At 38.1% G+C, this 18,779-nt stretch overlaps 1 protein-coding gene across 15 annotated transcripts in view; it reads left to right on the forward strand.

Annotated features, from left to right (window-relative positions):
- Window positions 1-18,779, forward strand: part of Dlg2 (discs large MAGUK scaffold protein 2) — a 917,250-nt gene that overhangs the window by 654,385 nt on the left and 244,086 nt on the right. Inside the window, exon 1 of one of the 15 annotated variants that reach the window (XM_048787983.1) lies at window positions 10,231-11,666. The exons of the other annotated variants lie outside the window; for them this stretch is intronic. Coding sequence (XP_048643940.1) covers window positions 11,630-11,666 — 37 coding nt within the window. The 5' untranslated portion in view covers window positions 10,231-11,629. Of the gene's footprint in view, window positions 1-10,230; window positions 11,667-18,779 lie in introns of those variants that run through there. 15 annotated transcript variants of the gene reach the window in all.

Here is an 18,779-nt window from a genome sequence, read left to right on the forward strand (position 1 = left end):
GGGTAAGAGCTGGGACTTGAACCTGGGTGTTCAAATCTACACTCTTAACAGATACACTAAGCTGTTGCATGTGGAAATCAAAATCTCAGTCACACAGGCAAAAGAGCTATTAAAATAAAACTCCTTAGATTGAACCACATGAAAATGCCAATATTTGATGGTTTTGACATAATAAATCTGTAGTTTTATATTATCCAGGATTCCAAAATCTGTCTACAAAAGCCTTCCCTTGACTGAAAATCACCTTTTTCATTAACTAAAGTAAGTAAGTAAGCACAAATTTACAAAGCCTCCGCTCTGGGTCAGGTTTGTGTTCTGGAATGTGGCTATAGTCAGTATGAACCGGGAGTAGAGAGAGAGAATCTGGAACTCTTATTGTCTTAAGTGCTATTGCTATTCTTGATTTGTCGGACCATCTCCATGAACCTTAGGCTCTTCATCTGTAGAATAAGTGGTTTTGAAACTTTTTAGACTGCAGTTCACTTAGGAAGGACAAAACGTCCTTATGTTTTACTTAGTACCAAAACTCTCAAGTTCCAGTGGCAAACAAAAGTTCTATAAAAAATATGATCATAAAAGCAAATTGTAGGTGTGGGGAGAATTATGTTTGCATATGCTCTAGTAATATGGATACTGATGATTTTTCTTTGGATGCCCATAATGTTTTGAAACCTAATTATCACAAAATATTAGTATGAAATACAGTCAATGAAATTTATGTATCATTAAGAGCTAACAGCCTGGCACGGCGACACAAACCTGTAATTCCAACAGCTCAGAAGGCTAAGGCAGGAGGATCATGAGTTCAAAGCCAGCCTTAACAAATTAGTGAAGCCCTAAGCAACTCAGCGAGACCCTGTCTCTAAATTTTAAAAAAATATATTAAAAAGGACTGGGAATGTGGCTCAGTGGTTAAGCGCCCCTGGGTTCAGTACCCAGTACATAAAAAAGAAGAAATTATTCACAATAGAAAAAATAGTATAGTAAACGTAAACTAATATCATAATTTAAAACAAGAATAGTAGTATTTGACAACTATGATCAACTCAAGAAAACACTGAGGATGGAATTTATTAAAAAATATCTCACCACATAGCCAAGTGCTTATACAGCACCTAACCTTCTAATATAACATTAAAGTCCTCAATGAGCTCTAGTAGCACACTAGTTTGAATGTCAGATTAACAATTCTTAGTAAATCATTCAGTACTTACTTGTCAGTATCTCTTGGTTGCATTTAAAAATAAATACCTATGAAATTGTAAGTGATTTACCTTAAATGGCCAAAGAAAGGATTTAGGGTATGGTTTTGGTGTCCTCACCTTCTGTCCTGCCTTACCCTACTCCTCTCCAGATGGCCATTATGATTATCAAACTTCTCTTGGAAACACTTGTTCACAATATATATTGATATACACAATTAAACAAGTGACATAAAAAACTCATGAGATGATACTCTTAGGATGTGCATTACCCTGTGATATTTTCTTTCCTTTTTTAAGAAAAATACTGCGGTTGGGGTGTTGCTCAGTTGTAAGACATATGCTTAGCAAGTTTGAAGCCCTAGTTTCAATTCCCAGCACAATAAACAAACAAACAAACAAACAAAATATTTAACAGAACAGAGAGAAATATTGATCACAATGTTGAAAATTGATATTGCAATCATCTTTGGGGTTGTAACTTACAATTTGAAAGAACCTGCTCTTAAAGGATTTTAAACCAGCCAGGTGTGGTGGCACATGCCTGTCCCAGAAACTCAGGAGGCTAAGGCAGGAGAATTACAAGTTAAAGGCCAATCTCAGCAACTTAGCAAGATTCTGCTTCAAAATAAAAAATAAAAAGGATTGGGGATATAGCTAAATGGTTAAACACCCCTGGGGTAAATCCCCAGTACCAAACAAACAAACAAACAAAAAGGGTATTGTCCCAATACTCCAGATAAAGAATTCACTATGACCTTCACAGATAGCCTAGGAGTTTCTTCTACCTTAGAAGCCTGAAGTGGTATCTTTCTTAGTCTAAAAACAAAGAAACAAACAAAAGCATGTTTTTAAGTTCTTCAAATGAGTGGTTTGACAGTTGTGGATTATAAGAAAGGGTGGCTGGGAATGGAGTAGTTAACTTGAAGAGTAAAAAGTGACAGTGTTTGGATGGAGAGTGGGAAGAAGCCAGGACATTAGGATAGTAAGTGGCAGTCCTCCAATATTTGAGCAGTTACCAAGGGAATCAGAGGGTAGGGGGACTAGGCATTTTTATCTATGGATTATAGGTATGATTATTCACTCACATTATGGTTTGAATATTGAGGTATCCCTCAAGTGTTAATGCAGGAATGTTCAGAGGCTAAATGATTGGATTTTGAGGGCTGTAACCTAACCAATCCATCCTAATTTGAATGGACTGACTGGGTGGTAGCTGTAGGCAGGTGGAGCTTGGGTGGAGGAGGTGGGTCACTAGGGGAGATGGGTCATTAAGGGCATGCTCTAGAAGGGCTTATCTTCTTTATGGCCTTCTCCTCCCCTTCCTACTGCCATGAGGTGAGCAGCTTTCCTCCACCATGATCTTTGGCCATGATGTTCTGCTTCATGTTGGACCCACAGTAATGGAGGCAATTGTCTGTGGACTGAGACCTCTGAAACTGTGGGCCAAAATATATGTTCCCTTCTCTAAGTTGTTCTTGTCAGGTAATTTGGTCACAGTGACAAAAATCTGACTAACATATTCACACAGACTCCTGATCACTTATGAGCACCAGCTACCTACCAGTTTCTGTGATAGAGACTACAAATAAAAAATAGCAAATACATTTGAGTAATATTTATATTTAAAAAAAAACTTGCTTTTCCAATGATATGACCGTTAAACATGCCTGATGGCTGATGCAAATCTAGAGAGAGATTATTCACAGTATTGAGATGATGGATTTTATTCAGTTCTATTGAGTGGCTTTATTAGTAACTTACAGAGCCTTTTGTTTCCCAGGGTGGCCATTTGAGTCCATTTCTAAATACGGTGTAAAAGTTCAGTAGAGTACAGAATGTAGTTCAGTCATGGAGCAGTATATATCCTCAGAAAATGAGCTTCAAACTTCCTAACCCAGATAAAACTTGTCTTAATGTTGCCCTTCCATGTTCTTCTCATAGTTAAAAGCATGAAACTAAATCCTATTTGAACTTTATGGGAGCCTTTTTAGAATTACAGCTTTACACATTTTTTTCCTGAGGAAAAAAATCATTAAACTTTCCTTTCATTTTAGGTTATTCAATTTGCAGAGAGGCACACATGATAATGAATACATAAATCTTCTCAATTGTGATAACAATCTGAGTAATGAATTCTTGGTTTTATAGTCTTTGGTCTCTCACCAATTTCTTTTAAACTCCAAAATAAATCCATTTGAAGGTATGATCCCCATCATTTCATTATATGGAAAATTCGATGTTAGTTTTAGCTGAAGTTTGGTTTTGAGGTGATCTTTGAGTTTACTATCAGTAGATTAAAGTTTTAGAGAGATGTCTTTTGTTTCAACATAAAATTGAATCTCTACATTTAAGAGCTACCTTGTGGGTAATAAGCTCCAAACATGAGAGACATTCAAGCACACTCTGAGGTCGTGGGCCTGGCATCTGGTTGGAATGAGAGGAGAGACATTACACAAAATTACCCTTTGGCTTCCTACCAACCTTGGGATTGCATGTTTTGATTAAACCATGACTTCTCCAGTCCACAGATGGATTCTTTTCCTGAAAAGAGCTTCTTGCAGATGTCTTCTGGGGTCAAATCCCAAAATGTAAAATGGCTTTCTCAATAAATGAACATGTTTTTAAAGTACCAATTAGATCTAAATTTGGTGTAAATCTGAATAACTTGCCATTGGTCTCTTCTTACAGTGCTGCTGCAGCCCAGCAACATCAAATTGTTAATAACAGTAATTACTAATATTATCAAAAAACAATAATATTGCAATATCATCAATAATTGCTCTTATGTAGCTAACATCTATTGACTATTGTTTGGCAAATTCTGGGTTAATGCTTTTGGACTAATGATAATCCTGTCAGGTGGTATGGCTCTTATTTTTTAACGGATAAGAAACCAGAGGTAGGGAGATTACGTAAGTCAGGAGGCCACAACCAGGATGTGAAGCCAGTGAGTACACCAACCCCAGAGAATAAAGTTATAGCCATTAGCCTGTATGAAATGACAATTATTTAGACGTTTCTGACTCTTGATATTTAGTCATCTGAATTATTTGGGACTATCACATGGTGGGGGGAGGAAGAACATCTCCCAGAGGTTCTTAGTTGCAAGTGATTCCTATTATAAAAAAAACAGATGGACAAGAAGAAAACAAACAAAAATTAACACATATATTTCATATATACATGGGAGACACCTAATGAACAAGTAATTTTCAAGAGAGTAGCTTTGAACTCCAGGTTCTATAGCATCTTCACCAAAGAACAGTAAATTTGTAGACTTTGAGTCTCTTCAGGCACACAAAGCAATGTGGGGAAGACAAATAAGTATAGATAAAGGCTAGTTATTAGAGCTAGTTAATATACAAACTTCTGGTACCATCTCCAGGTGAATAGGGGTCCAAAGCTGTCATCTTTGGTCACTTTTATTCTCCATGGTAGAAAGAAGGGGGGAGGCAAAATATCTTTTGTCTACTGATATGTATATATATGTCCTACTTTAGGCATACACAGGACAGAGAACTTTCTTGCATCAATTTCTTCCACTCAGCACACCTTCATATTCGGGGGTAACACATTCTGGTCCCCACAATCATATATACCATAGTTTAAGTATGTTACTAAATTTAAAATATTATTAAATTTCAACACTGGGAAGTGGTTAAGTAATTTATAGTACACATCAATTCAGTGAAGAATTGAACTTACATGAGCTATTAACACATGGTAAAATGTGTGCAGCTACAGCAAATGAAATAGTAAAGTGCAAAAATTTTAGATGTAGTGTGATCTCAACTTAGTTTTTAAAAAGTTTTGTAGAAAAATTCCTACAGTGGGGCATGATAGCACATACCTGTAATCCAGAAACTTGGGAGGCTGAGCAAGAGGATTGCCAGTTCCAGGTCAGCCTCAGCAAATTTAGGCCCTGTCTCAAAATAAAAAGGGCTGGGATATAGCTCATTGGCACCCCTGGCTTCAATCACCAGTACAAAAAGAAAGAAAAAAAAGGAAATAAAAGGAAAGGAAAATGGAAATTCCTAGAAGGAAATGATTAAAATCTTGGATAGTAATTGATCTTTAGTAGTAATGTTTATTAATTATTTTGTTCTATTTTTTAAGTCTTTCTGATCCCTCCCAGTAAACTCATAGTATTTCTACAATTGACAAGCATAGTTTTACTTTTTTTTTTGTTTTTCTATAAAGTAATTTAATTTTCTTGTTCAAGTTGCCTCATTTCTCACCTGATACCTGATATCTGATATATAAGATATCATGTGCTCTCTTCTTAAAAGAAGATAATTTGAATGCTCCTACATTCATTTAGCATAAAACGAATCTGTATACAAATGGGCAACTCAGCATCATGGCAAAACATGCAATTATGAAGGCACACAAAGGCTGACAATATAACCTTGCCTGAAATAAAGGATAAAGGCCTGGATGCACCCCACTGAATTGACTACTGCTGGCTTCCTGTTTATCAGGAGCCCTTAAAACTCTGATCCTATATTTTTCAGTTCACAGGAGTTGATGAAGACTGTTGGGTATAGTTTGGAGGACTTTATGTAAAATGATGTGATACATTGTGGCACCTTCTCCACAGGTGTACTGTCTCCAGACCCCAGAGTATAAATGCCTCATTTTAGGAGCTGAGGAAAAGTAGTAATCCCTATGAGGAGCTATAATTAACTTTTGTAGTCTTGGGGGTTTTGTTGTTTTTTTTTTTGTTTTTTTTTTCAGAATTGGCTTGTCCCACACAATTTATTATGGTTTAAAATGTGTGTGTGTGTGTGTGTGTGTGTGTGTGTGTGTGTGTGAACTTTACTTTTTGTTTTAATTCGAAAGTCCTTTGGATTTGAATGAAACATTTCCAAATTTAAACATTGTACTTAGAATCTTTTACAGAATAATTTATGATACTCTCCTTTAATTGACAATGAGTGTCAAATCATCAGGAGAATTTAAGTTTTCTAATTTGACTTGTGAAGCAGTTGATTCACAAGAAAAATATGCTTTACAGACTTACACACATCTCTTCTGGGTGGAACTATTCCTGACCCCTTGTTGTCTAAAATAATTTATAAGAGATCTTCATAGATGAGTACTCCAGAAATTATCTACCTGGAAGTAACAGAGGTTTAAAATCTGTGTTTATTGCGTATGTTGTAGAAGGCAAGAAGAAACAAGCCAACCATATTCTACTGATCTTAATTTATTCCTGGACAGGGCAACTATAGTACTATTTTGCAAACATGGGCATAAGGGCTATGAAGTCCCTGTTCAGTTTTAAGTTAAAGTGTAAGAACCAGTGGGTTCTATGATCTGAACCCATTTCATGGAGGAGGACCCTGCAATTCAAATCTAAACTCAAGGAGCTGTTTTCATGACATTGCTGAAAGTAGGGTAGGACCTTGCCTCAGAGCCATTCATATGTGTTCAGGGGCTATGCTGAGTCCTTCATGATTTTTTGAAACGAGGCCATAAGAAATGTTATCCTGGGTCCTACTAGTGGTACCTTGAGCCAAATAAGGTTCCAAAATATTACAGAGTACCTTGAAAAATGCTGGAATAAGCAGTACACAAGGGGTGCTATGGAAATAGTGAGGTGGTCATTCACTCAGGCCATGAAGTTCAGAAGTACTTCCAGAGCCAGCAGTGTTGGAAAGTATTTTAGAAGAATTAATGGAGTGAGTAGGCAAAGAAGAAAGAGCTGTCTATGCAAAAAGTCACCATCTTTCCCAAAGGAGGTTTAGGAGAGCAAAATTGTCAAGAGAGTTTTGCGCTTCCCCAATAATATGGGCTTGGTGCTGTAGTGGATGGGAGGTCAGCAAAGAATTTTAACAAAGGAGAGACGAGATCAGATGTTCCTTTTTGGAAAAATTCCCTGGCTGCTGTTGTGGCAAATGCCTTGAAGAAAGGTGGCTTATGAAGGAGGTAACAATTTGGAGAGAGTCTGCATTCCTGCTGTGGCAGAGACAACAAGTAGGAAAATACAGTCAGAGAAGCATTTTGGTAGAGTTTGGTGCCCCATTAACTGTGGAATCGAGGCTGAAGTTTCTAATTTAGATCTTTAGAACTGGGATACCATTAACCAAAGATGTTATGCTCTCTTAAAATCCATGAATTTGTCTGAAACCTTCTCAAATTTATAGTATGGCTTTAGCTATGTAATAGCTTTGTAGTATCTGATATTTGGATTAAATTTTTAACTTTACAGAGTATTTTCTTTTGCTCGAGCTCATTAAACACACAATTGGAAAGATAAGAATAAGTAATTTGCCTAAAATCACCAGCTGGATTTGGCCCAGGTGGGACTTGAAACAAATCTCTATACTCCGCAATCTTAGGCTTTAAATCAAATCACAAATCCAATAGTTTTATGCTTGATGCCTGATACTTCTTCTTCTTTTTTTTTTTTTCTTTTTGGTAAGAAAGATAGAACTGGAAGGACTTTGGACTCAAAAAGGAAGCAGGGAGTTTTAGAAATGCCACAAATAAATCATGAGCACTTCTGAGAAGGTAGAAGCAGCCAGCAGGGGAACAAAGGAGAGCAAGGTGACATGGATAGTTCAGACCTTCTGGATGTCAACGTTGGCACCACTCACAGTCCAAAGGCATCCAGTTTCCACTGAGATTCTCTCAGATCTCATCCGTGCATACCATGTTAACCCTGGGTGCTGGAGATTGGAATGTGGAGAGAAATCAGCTTATGGTGGCTCTGAATGACAATCACAGTGTCATGGCAGAAGAGGTATTTCCAAACAGGATCCAAGGGGTTCCCTGAGAGAAGGGGGATCTCCACTCATGACCAACAGAGTTCTGGGCGTATGTGACTGAAAAGAAATTCAGCATGTGCCAATCAGAGGCTTAGAGGTCTATTTAGGAAAGTAGAAATATATTCAAGAAAGAATGAGGGCTGGGATTGTGGCTCAGTGGTAGAACACTTGTCTAGCATGTGCGAGGCACTGGGTTCGATTCTTAGCACTGCATATAAATAAGTAAATAAAATAAAGGTCAATGAACAACTAATAAAAATATAAGAAAGAAAGAAAGAAAGAAAGAAAGAAAGAAAGAAAGAAGAAAGAAAGAAAGAAAGAGGGCAATCTCAAGAGAGAAATGCCTTGGGAGTAAAGCAAGGAACATGCATTCAAGGGAGGATGAGAGCCATCTCAAGAGTGAGAGACATGGTTTTAGGGTGCCCAGCTTTTTTTTTTTTTAAAAAAAAGAAACTTGGTAGGGGTGGGTATGGGAAGGAATGTAAGAATGGTATCATTCTGGTGATCTCAAAATGGTTTATAAAGGTCTGGTCAGTCTTAGGATCCTCAGGCTGATATGGTTTTCATTACCTGATCAACAGATAGCACTATATTTTATTTCACCGTTTAATCTATTTATTGGGTGGTTGATTAACAGTGCACAGGTAGATTTACAGATTTCCCAGGAATTGGGATATAACAGACCTGAAAGAGAAACTGGTTTAGGGAGTTATAGACCTGGAAAAGTACGTGAAACTTCAGAATTAAAGTCTGATTTTCTTGTCCTTCTTTAATGTCACCTTTTAACCAATTTTGTTGTTGTTGTTGTTGTTGTTGTTCCTTCCATCCCACCTCAACAGCTGTCCTTATGTAGGACAGTCCCCAGAACCCTAAGTCCCTCATCTGTTGATAGGGTCCTATATGGCTTGTTAATCAGCATCACCCTCAAAATCTGTCCCCAAGCAGTGTTAACCAGATGGATTTGTTGGTCATCTTGTGTAAGATACTCTCTGCAAAGGCTAGGAAAATGAAAATAATCCTGTTCAGTTTGAAAGTGGTAGTCACTGCTCCCATGTGGTTAACACAACACAGAATCTCAACCTCAATGGGTAGAGGAAATGGTAAGTCTTGGTTCCTGCAAACCTGAAGTTCTCTACTAAAAGTAGTAGATTCACTTTGCCATTGTGGGAGAGTCTTTTATCCATGTTGATGACAAGGAAGAGACAAGACTTAGATGAGATAGACATCTGTGGTCAGGAAGATTTTTCATCTACAGGGGTCCTTGCTGTTGCTAGGAGCAGAAAGGGACAGTGGTTTCAAGATGCCTGAAGAGAAAGATTTTCTGATAAAACTGCTCATTGCACTATCATTAAGGCAGATCTGGAGTTTCCAATAACTGACTTGGCCTAGAGATCAACTACAACTTGAGGATATTTGACTTGGCAATAGTAACCAAATACCTAACAGAAAGAGAGAGCAAGCCAGATGATCTATAGATCCATAATTTAAAGGCCTCATCCTTCAGGGGGTTTGATTGATGATCTGCTTCCCTGCCTAGCTCAGGGACACAGGAGATTACAACATGCTTTCCTGTCATCTAGAACTATGATTAGCAGATTCAGTAACTGTAAAATAAATTAACTGAGTATTGCTTTGAAGGAAAAAAACATTATTTTTTACTTTTTTTTCTGAGTATTTTTATGTGCTAAGGACATTCATGTGGAAAATTGCAATCCTATACCCATAGCATGGTTTACACAGACCTTGTGTAGTTTCACCACCCAGCCTAAAACCCTGGAGACCCACACAGCTTTCAGTCCCATCAAGGGCAGCCATTCACTCAAGAACAGTTAGAAATGTTAGTGACAATCCTATTCTATCCCTGAAAACCTCCTTAAAAATTCTTTAAATTTCCAAACAATTGAGCAAATTCATCCCCTCAGTTTTGTTTTCTTAATGATAATTTGTTTATGATGAGTACATTTACAACTAATATCATCAAAAGCTTGGTCCTTATCCCTGATGCCAATCCAATAATGAGGACACAGTTTTGAGAAAACGATAAAAGAAGTGTTATTGCTTTGGTAGCAAAAGAGAAATACAGGGGACTCCTGTCCCAGAGTCTGTGACTCTGCCAATCCCGAGGAACAGGGATTTTTTTTTAAAAGAGGTGATTTAAAAGCTACATTCCATGTGTTCTGTCAGAGTTGTAATTCACTTATTAATTTGGAAAATTATCATTTCTGAGATCTTCTGATGCCATCCCCAAAGTCTGAATTATTCTGTTCGTGAGGTAGGTGTGTGCTCAAGGACAGATAACTGCCTTGGATGGGGAAGAAAAGTAATCCTGTTTCCCCTGAAAATAGGGAAGGGGACAGATTAGAGAGGAGGAGGGAGAGAGGAACAGAAAGAAACATGTCCTTTTAACAATAAGTCTCAGTGGCAGAGCAACAAGGGCTATATTCAAAGTCTATTTTTAAAAATAAAACATTTATACCGAAATGACTTTTCTTCTCAAGCTAGTTTGGTTCACTACTTGAATTTTTCTTTTAAAAAATCATGTGATTTTTCTAACCCATACACTGTAAGTTTTATAAATGAAAAAACAGGGAGTGAGTGGTGGTTACCATGGTGACCACAATATCTGATTTGAGTAGCAACAGACAGGGCAGAGAAACAGTGCCATATTAAAAAGAATCACAACAAAGATCAATAGTTGAGAGGGGAAATTAAAATGTCTGGGCTCTTCTTATCAGGTGATCAATCAATCAGTACATGAATAGCAATTCTGCACCTTGACTTCAGAAAATGCACATCCCATGCAGGTCAAAACAAGAATCTTTTAGCATACTTGGAAATTAATTTCAGGAAGGAATGAAAAACCATCCTGATTTCCAAATTTTAGATATTTATACTGAAATACCAAGAAAAATAATGAGCAACAAGCATTAGAATTCTAATGATTTAACTAGTTCAAAAAAATGAAGAGAGATTAATATCTCAGATTAAGGGAATCTAGTTGTTAAACCTGGTTTTGCCACACACAAAAAAAGGGAAATTAGTGAAGTTCTGCTTCCCCAAACCTTCCCTTTCTGATTAGTCTCACTACCTAAGGGTGGATTTAAGCAGGCATTTCCTGGCCTTGGAGAGCCAGCAGATTCCAGCCTCCCAGTCCACTACCTTGTGAATAACTTTGTTTACTCTCTTCTACATTTTAAAAGAGGATACCAGACTAACAGGTCAGTGTTGGAATTTCAAACACCAGCTAGCTGGGAGGTGGGATGATTTGGGTATCAAAAGTCCTGAGGATTCCCTTCACCAGGCTCCTCTGGCCAGCTTCCACCTCCTCTTGCCTCTTAAAGGCCTTTTTAACTGAGAAAGGAAGAACAGAGGTGAGTGAATAGTCAACATGGGCAAAGTGGTTTGTTACTGCTTTTAGAAGGGCAAATGGAGAAAGTAATTCCATTCCTGAAATTGGCCCTTTGTGTTGTTGCAAAGCATCTCAAACTAGCTCTGCCACTACACTAGATTGGGAAGGCGGCCCCACCTGCTTTACTCCTAAGGCTTTGGCTGCCACTCAAGAGCGTCAGGTGCTAGCCAGGCGGGGTTCGTATGCCTGTACAGATCCACTAGGAGAGAGACAGAGCTGAATTTGGGGAGCAGCTGCCTGCTATGCTGAAAACCTCTGGAAACTGGCTGAGGCGCTGTGGTGAGATCCGTGCTGCTTTTTTTCAGATCCGTTTCTCTTGACACACCCTGAGGGGAGTTTTGGCCAAGAAAATGAAGAGTTTGGCAGATCCCTCCCTCTCCCTTTACTTCTTACAACAGCAGCGCCTGCCATTTCTCAGTGTTGGCTGCTTGCAGGCATCTTCTTTGGCTGCTGTTTTCATATGTGTTGCTAGCTATATTCTGGGGGAACAACAGTCAGTGAATATTTCTCCTCCTTCATCTCAGTGCAGCCCCCAAACCACACTCTTGTGAATTTAATTTACCACTGGCCTCTTCATAGTAAGTCTAATTCACATGAGCTGCTCAACTCTTGTTGTGTATCAGAGGGAGGGGGGCGGGGATATTCAGGACTGTGAAATTCTTGCAGCAGACTTAAATGGATTCCAGAAATTCCCGGATCCACATGGATTTCAGAACAGATATTTGATGTATGCAAGTCCCGCTCAAATAAGAGCCATAGCCTACTGGGTGAGAGCCTGTTTCTCATCCAGGAAGGCAAGCTTGCTTGTGTGAAAGAACCAGATGGACTTGAATGTTGAATCTTGCTTTCAGTAGTCATAAAGCTATGCAACCTTGGGAAATCACTGAATCTTATGTCTTCAGTTTTCTCATCTTAAAATAGGAATTACATTACCTACTTTGGGTAGATGTTTAAATGTTCATAGTTATATATGGAAAGCTAGATTCTAAGATCCTCCAGGAGGCATGATTACCGTGTTTGGGGCATATAGTTAAGTATTTATCTGAAAGGCCATTTATTAACAATCACAGCTTAGTAATTAAGAATGTCACCTCAGATAATTATGAGTCCAAATCTCAGTACTATGAAGGTTAGCTGAATAATGTAAGTCTGTTTCCACATCTGTAAAATGATAAAAGCATTTCATGAATTTGTGAGGATCAAAAAAATAAAGTTTCATATGTAAAAACCCCTAGCACTGTACTTATCCCACAGTAATATTCAATAAAATTTGTCTCTTATTATGAAGCAGGGGTCTGGCTGGGGCTACTCAGTTGGCCTCCCTGAATTAAATTTACCTTATTTTTTTTTTTAAATGAGAGATTGGACAAAATGAATCTGAAGGGGACTTCTGTTTCTTAATAGCTATGTTTTTATGTGCAACCACATGCATATCACATAGCTACATATCTCTTCCACAGTTTTTATTTATGGTTCCACAGATGGTAGGGGCCATGAATTTAAAAATCCAAACATGTTTTATTATGGAGAAACAACCATAGATAATATGGTTATAATACACATATTGGACTTGAAAAATCATAATCTTCCCATAAAGCCAGATGTGTATTTTATATACTCCCAACAAAGACTTTATTTCCTTAAGAACATATATAGTCACAGTCCCAGAGGCTGCTTTGCATTTCCATGGTTTGGGGGATATAGTAATTTGTATCTAAACACTTTGTACTGGTTTTAAGAAACTTCACTCACACAAATTTCCCAAGGGTGGAACTCATTAGCATTTCTAGTTTCTATATTATTTTTGAGAAGGAACCTTAACCTGTATCTCCACATTCTGGTGGTAATTAATATCCATCTGGCATTACAGCTAGCAACTAGTTGGCAACCAGTTTAAAAGCCAGCTTGGAGTCCCTCCTCACCTTGCCCCCAGGGTAAGAAAACACACTTGCAGGACTGCAGAGGTTTGAATTCACCTTAGATTTGCCCCTCAACCATGTTTATTCCCCCCAGCCCCTTTAAGTCTATATGGGTGCTCTGAGCTAGGCTAGCACCCCCTTTAAAAAGAGCAATTAATCACAGGTTTTTTTTTTTTTAATTTTTTATTGTTGGTTGTTCAAAACATTACAAATTTCTTGACATATCATATTCCACACTTTGATTCAAGTGGGTTATGAACTCCCACCTTCACCCCATACACAGATTGCAGAATCACATCAGTTACACATCCATTGATTTACATATTGCCATACTAGTGTCTGTTGTGCTCCGCTGCCTTTCCCATCCTCCACCCTCCCCCCTCCCCACCTCTCCCCTCCCCTCCCCTCCTCTCTCTCTACCCCCTCCACTGTATAACCCTGAGGGTCTCCTTCCATTTCCATGCAATTTCCCTTCTCTCTCCCTTTCCCTCCCACCTCTCATCCCTGTTAAATGTTAATCTTCTTCTCCTGCTCTTCCTCCCTACTCTGATCTTAGTTACTCTCCTTATAGAATAAATTTGTTGGTGTTAGAATACCATGAGGGCAGGGTCGGTGTCTTCAAAAATCCTTGGCACTTGAAATGTGGTGCTTGCTTTGCACAGTTGTTTGAGACCATGAAAATGACACTATAATAATAACCAGGAAGCAAACCTATAATTGTTTCATGACCTTTTCAGTTTTTGTCAAAGCATTATTTTTTTTGTTAATTGTAAATGTATAGGAAAATGTAAAAAAGAGATAAAATGAATATTTGCTTAGTACATCATTGCTTAAAATACTTAAAACAGGGGCTAGGAATATAGCTTAATTGGTAGAGTGCTTGCCTCTCTGCACAAGAACCCTGGGTTCAATCTCCAGCAGTACAAAAAAAAAAAAAACTTGAAACAGTGAGAATTGAAGTGTTTTGTTCTTCATTAACAAAAGCATTAAATAGTGTTTGCCTTTTTTTATTCTTATTGATCATATAACTTATGAAACTGAGCAAATGTCTTTCATATACACTGGGGAATTTGCCATACTCCTTACTAAGTTTGGATCAGCTTTCAATGTTGTATCATTTGCACTTTCAATGTTAAGACATGTCTACTAGAGTTCCTTTACTATGAAGGTTTTGGTAGTGTTATTTCATCCCATTGATTATGACTTGTTACTTCACCCTTTCATTCCAACCACTTTTCTCATTCGTAAATTTTTCTTTATTAAGTTCCTTTGGTTGTATACCTGGGATTTTTCAAAGGGCAACAGTATCGACATTCCCCCAGGTAGTTCTGTCTTCTGGAATTCACTGTCTCATTCCAACGTCATGGACAGCGTTATCACTTTTTGTTTCTTTGCTGTACTTTCAGCTTTGTTGATAAAGTCCTGTTTGAATTACCCGTTTTAAAAAAATGGCATCTTGGTTTATCACTGGAGACAAAGAGGCAAAACACCTACCTGGTTTGCTGTCTGGGTGTAAACATGTTCAGTAACCAGTCCCATAGATCAGGAAGAATTGGCAAGGTGAGTCAGTGGTCATGATGCATATGTGCTGTTAGGTAATAATCTGTGAACCAAAGAGCTAATAGCAAGCTTGTGCTTAGTTAACATACTGTTATAGCTGAAATCTGAATTGTATTGTTGGGGAATTGGTGTTAGTTAATCAAAATGTGGTAATAGAAATTAATGCATATGGGAGTTAGGCAAATAAAAACAATCTTGTTGCTCAATAATAAATATCCATTGAATGAATAGACGAACTTGTACATTTCGTATTGATCTCCTCTGCCATCTCAGAGTCTATAACTTTACATACAACTATCCCCCAGTTTCTGCCTGTCCATATAAGATATCCAAAATATCTGGTTAAAGTATAACTATGTAAGTATGGCTTTAAATAAGTCATTGAACTCTGAGACTTTTGTTTCACGTGCCAGAGGCCCAGCTAATTTTTTCCCTATCAAGAGTTTTCCCTTTCCCAGTGCCTAGCTCTCTAACTCTAATAGAAATTAATCTGATCAACAGATTTACAAAAGTGCCCTAAGTTCTCTCAGGCACCCAGGTGAGACTGGGTTCTTCCTCTTCGAGAGAGGGATCAGCATTGGGCAGAGAAGTCTCCTTGAACACTGTCTTTTCCAGGGATATTCAGACCCACCGGGCCACAGGGGAGAGGCATCTTGAGTTAGACACACTTTCCTAACCCTCTCTCCTCACTATTCTAAAATAGGTAATTAAAAAAAAAAAAAATCAGGGATGGCTGACTTAGGGACTCAAAGATAATCCTAAACTTAGGTTTTGACTTCAAGGAATTTACATTCCAGGATGAACAACAGATCCTTAAGAACATGGAAATAGTTATCCTGTAGTGGTCACCAGCAGTTTTGTGGGATGTGAGTTCAGGTTGGGATCATGCTGTGAGCTTTCCCAAGTTATTTAACAGTCTTTAGGAGACTATGGGACTTCTGGAAACTTCTATCTCCTCTGTAGATTGTAATAATTATCCCCTAGGATTTCTGAGAGGTTTGAACAGATAAAGAATGTAGCACACTTAAAATAGTACCTTGTGTAGGATAAAAGCTTGGTAACAGAAAGGATTTTAGTTACTTACATATAATTCAGGTTAGATGCCATTCTTCTGCCTAAGATTGTCTAGCCCACAGTAGTATATAGAATTCTAGTTGCAGAGTCAAGAGAGTAATATGTAGACAGAGCTTATGGGGACAAACTCTCAATCCACTCTCCACTCTGACAGCAGAGTTATCCTGCTAAAATGAGAATTCCATCATCACCACCTCCATCTCCCAGCCACAGAGATCTGCTCCTTGCTTCCAGAGCATGGAATGTCTCCTAAGGATTCCATGAACCTAGCTTCCCTGCTGGCACATATTTCCTCCCATTTTGTATTAGTTATGTTACCTACTCTCAAAAGTGACAAAATAGCTTTTTATTTAAAAAGTTAATATTTCTAGCTCCTGTGCTAATGATTTTTCAAATCTTTGCCAAATTCCTAATGACATTAGAAACCCAGTTCTAAGATCTGATTTGAGAAGATTCCTGTATCCCTGGCTGCCCAGGGCAAAGTGAGTGGTCCTTCCCACTGTGCCCCTAGAACACAATCAGACAATATATCAAATATACTTTGCTATTTGTGGTCTGTGTCTGTCCTTCCAAAACTATGTGCTACATTTGTTCTTAGAACCCCTTGAGGAGCATGGGCACCAGGGGGAGTAGGTTTGAAGGCAAATCCATCTTCACTTCCAAAGAAACACCTAGACACATTGGGTCAGCAGATCTAATAATGTCATTGTTTGTAAGTCATATGGGTTCAAAAAAGATATATTCCAAAGGCTCTGCCTTTCCACACAATAATGTAACAACACATCCAGCTCCTAAAGCGTTCCAAACCACAATCAGTAAGGTTGCCTAATGCTCTGTGGGCAGATCAGACCTCCCACCATAATGCCACATCATTGGGTTCACTCTATTATTGGAACAGGACTGGATTATATTGGATCATTCATTTGAAGGGTATTTTACCAAGGAAAGGCAGCCAAAGAGTGCCATGAGGGTTTGCTTGTGTATGGGGGTGTGGGCAAGCTTCCTCCACCCCACCCCATCCCGTGTTTTTACAGGCAGCAACCATAATCAGCTGTCATGATAGCTATAATCAATTAGCTTACGGGATGTTTTTCTCCATCTGCACTAATTGAACAGTTGCTTTTGTTTTTATTTTTGTTTTCCCCTCTCATTCCCTGTTACTATTGAATCATGTGACTAAGCCTCTGCAAAACCTTCAGCTGTTCCTTTTTGTCTAGCAGCCTCTTTTAGGATGTGGCAGTAAGTAACCCATTAACTTCCACACAGAATTCCATCTCCATTAATATGTAGGAGACCTTGTTTACTTGAAAAATGTATTTAAGTAGTTCCTCTATTGTTAAAGCGAAAAACAAAAAGTTAAATAATCTAAATTAGGTTAATTATTTCAATTTAAAATTGCAGAGGATCGCTTTCACACATTTGTGTTGATGGTGTTTGGAGCCACTGATGTCCAAATCATGTTCTTGCTTCAAAGGAAAAATCTAGGACTTTTTAATGTTAAGAGGTACTTTGCATTTTCTTGAAGAGATAAGAGCTCCTTTTAACTGAAGAAGTTTAAATGAAGTGTTTAGTAAAATCAATTCTCAGTTCAGGGGTAAAAAGGAAGTAGAATCAAGAGGGGGAAAGTGAAGGATAATATAAAATACTTAAGTTTCTTTTGAAGCTGAAATATTTTTTCCTTTGGTATATCACAAAGCAGGGATGTTTCCCTGACATTGAACCTAAGAACATGGTTGGCCAAGTGTTTATAAGAGTTAGGCAAACATTCCAATAATATTTTTTTGTACCCCTACACAATTCTGGGTCCCAAGCTAGGGACAAAAAGAAAAATGAGACTTAGCCCTCCTGCAAGGAGCTTAAAGTCTAGCAGGAGAACATAGTTATAAAAAAACAAACAGCATTAAAGATGATGTAGAAGTTAGAATGATGGGATCAAAGGGAAGGAGTGGAATTAGAGAAAGCATCCCTTTTCAAAAACTTCTTGTTATGTGCTCTAAAGGAAATCATCCTTTGACCTTTCTATCTTCATATTTCTATCTGTAAAATGGGCATGATCTGTGATAATGAACTAATTCTTTTTGGGATTGTTTTAGTCAATTTTTTGCCACCGTGACTAAAAGACCCAACCAGCAGAATTGTAGAGGATAAAAAGTTTATTTGAGGGCTCATGGTTTCTGAGGTCTATATGATGGCAGGCTCCATCCCTTGGGGCTCAAGGTGAGGCAGAACATCGTGGTAGAGGGAAGCAGCCCACATGGTGATCAGAAAGCAAAGAGACTCAACTTGGCCAGGTAAAAATATATACCCAAAGCCACTCCCCCAATTCTCACCTCCTCCAGCCATGCACTATCACTTCAGTTACCACTCAGTTAATTCACTGACTGGGTTAAGACTCTTACAACCCAATCATTTCTCTTCTGAACCTTCTTGCATTATCTCACATGTGAGCTTTTGTGTGTGATTTATCCCTGTTGTGATAAACACACATCCAAATCACAACAGGGATATATTTTGAAAAGCACTGGAAAAAAAAAAAAGACTTGTGCAAGCTCAGCACATGTATTATATAATTCTCATAACAGTATAGTAGTAGTCCCAGGGTATCCAGGAGGGATTTGTTCCAGGACTCACCACAGATATCAATATCCATGAAATGGCATGGTATTTTCTTATAACCTCTGAACATCCTCTCTATACTTTATTTTTAAGTATTTTATTTTTATTAACATATTATACATATTAATGTGATATATTTACACATGCAAAAGCATGATACATTTTTGCATTTGATACTACTAATCAAATTCAGCCTCCTTATCTCCACCCCTTCAACCTTTAG

This window comes from Marmota marmota, unplaced genomic scaffold (genome assembly GCF_001458135.2).
Source record: "Marmota marmota marmota unplaced genomic scaffold, marMar, whole genome shotgun sequence".
Classification (NCBI taxonomy): domain Eukaryota; kingdom Metazoa; phylum Chordata; class Mammalia; order Rodentia; family Sciuridae; genus Marmota; species Marmota marmota.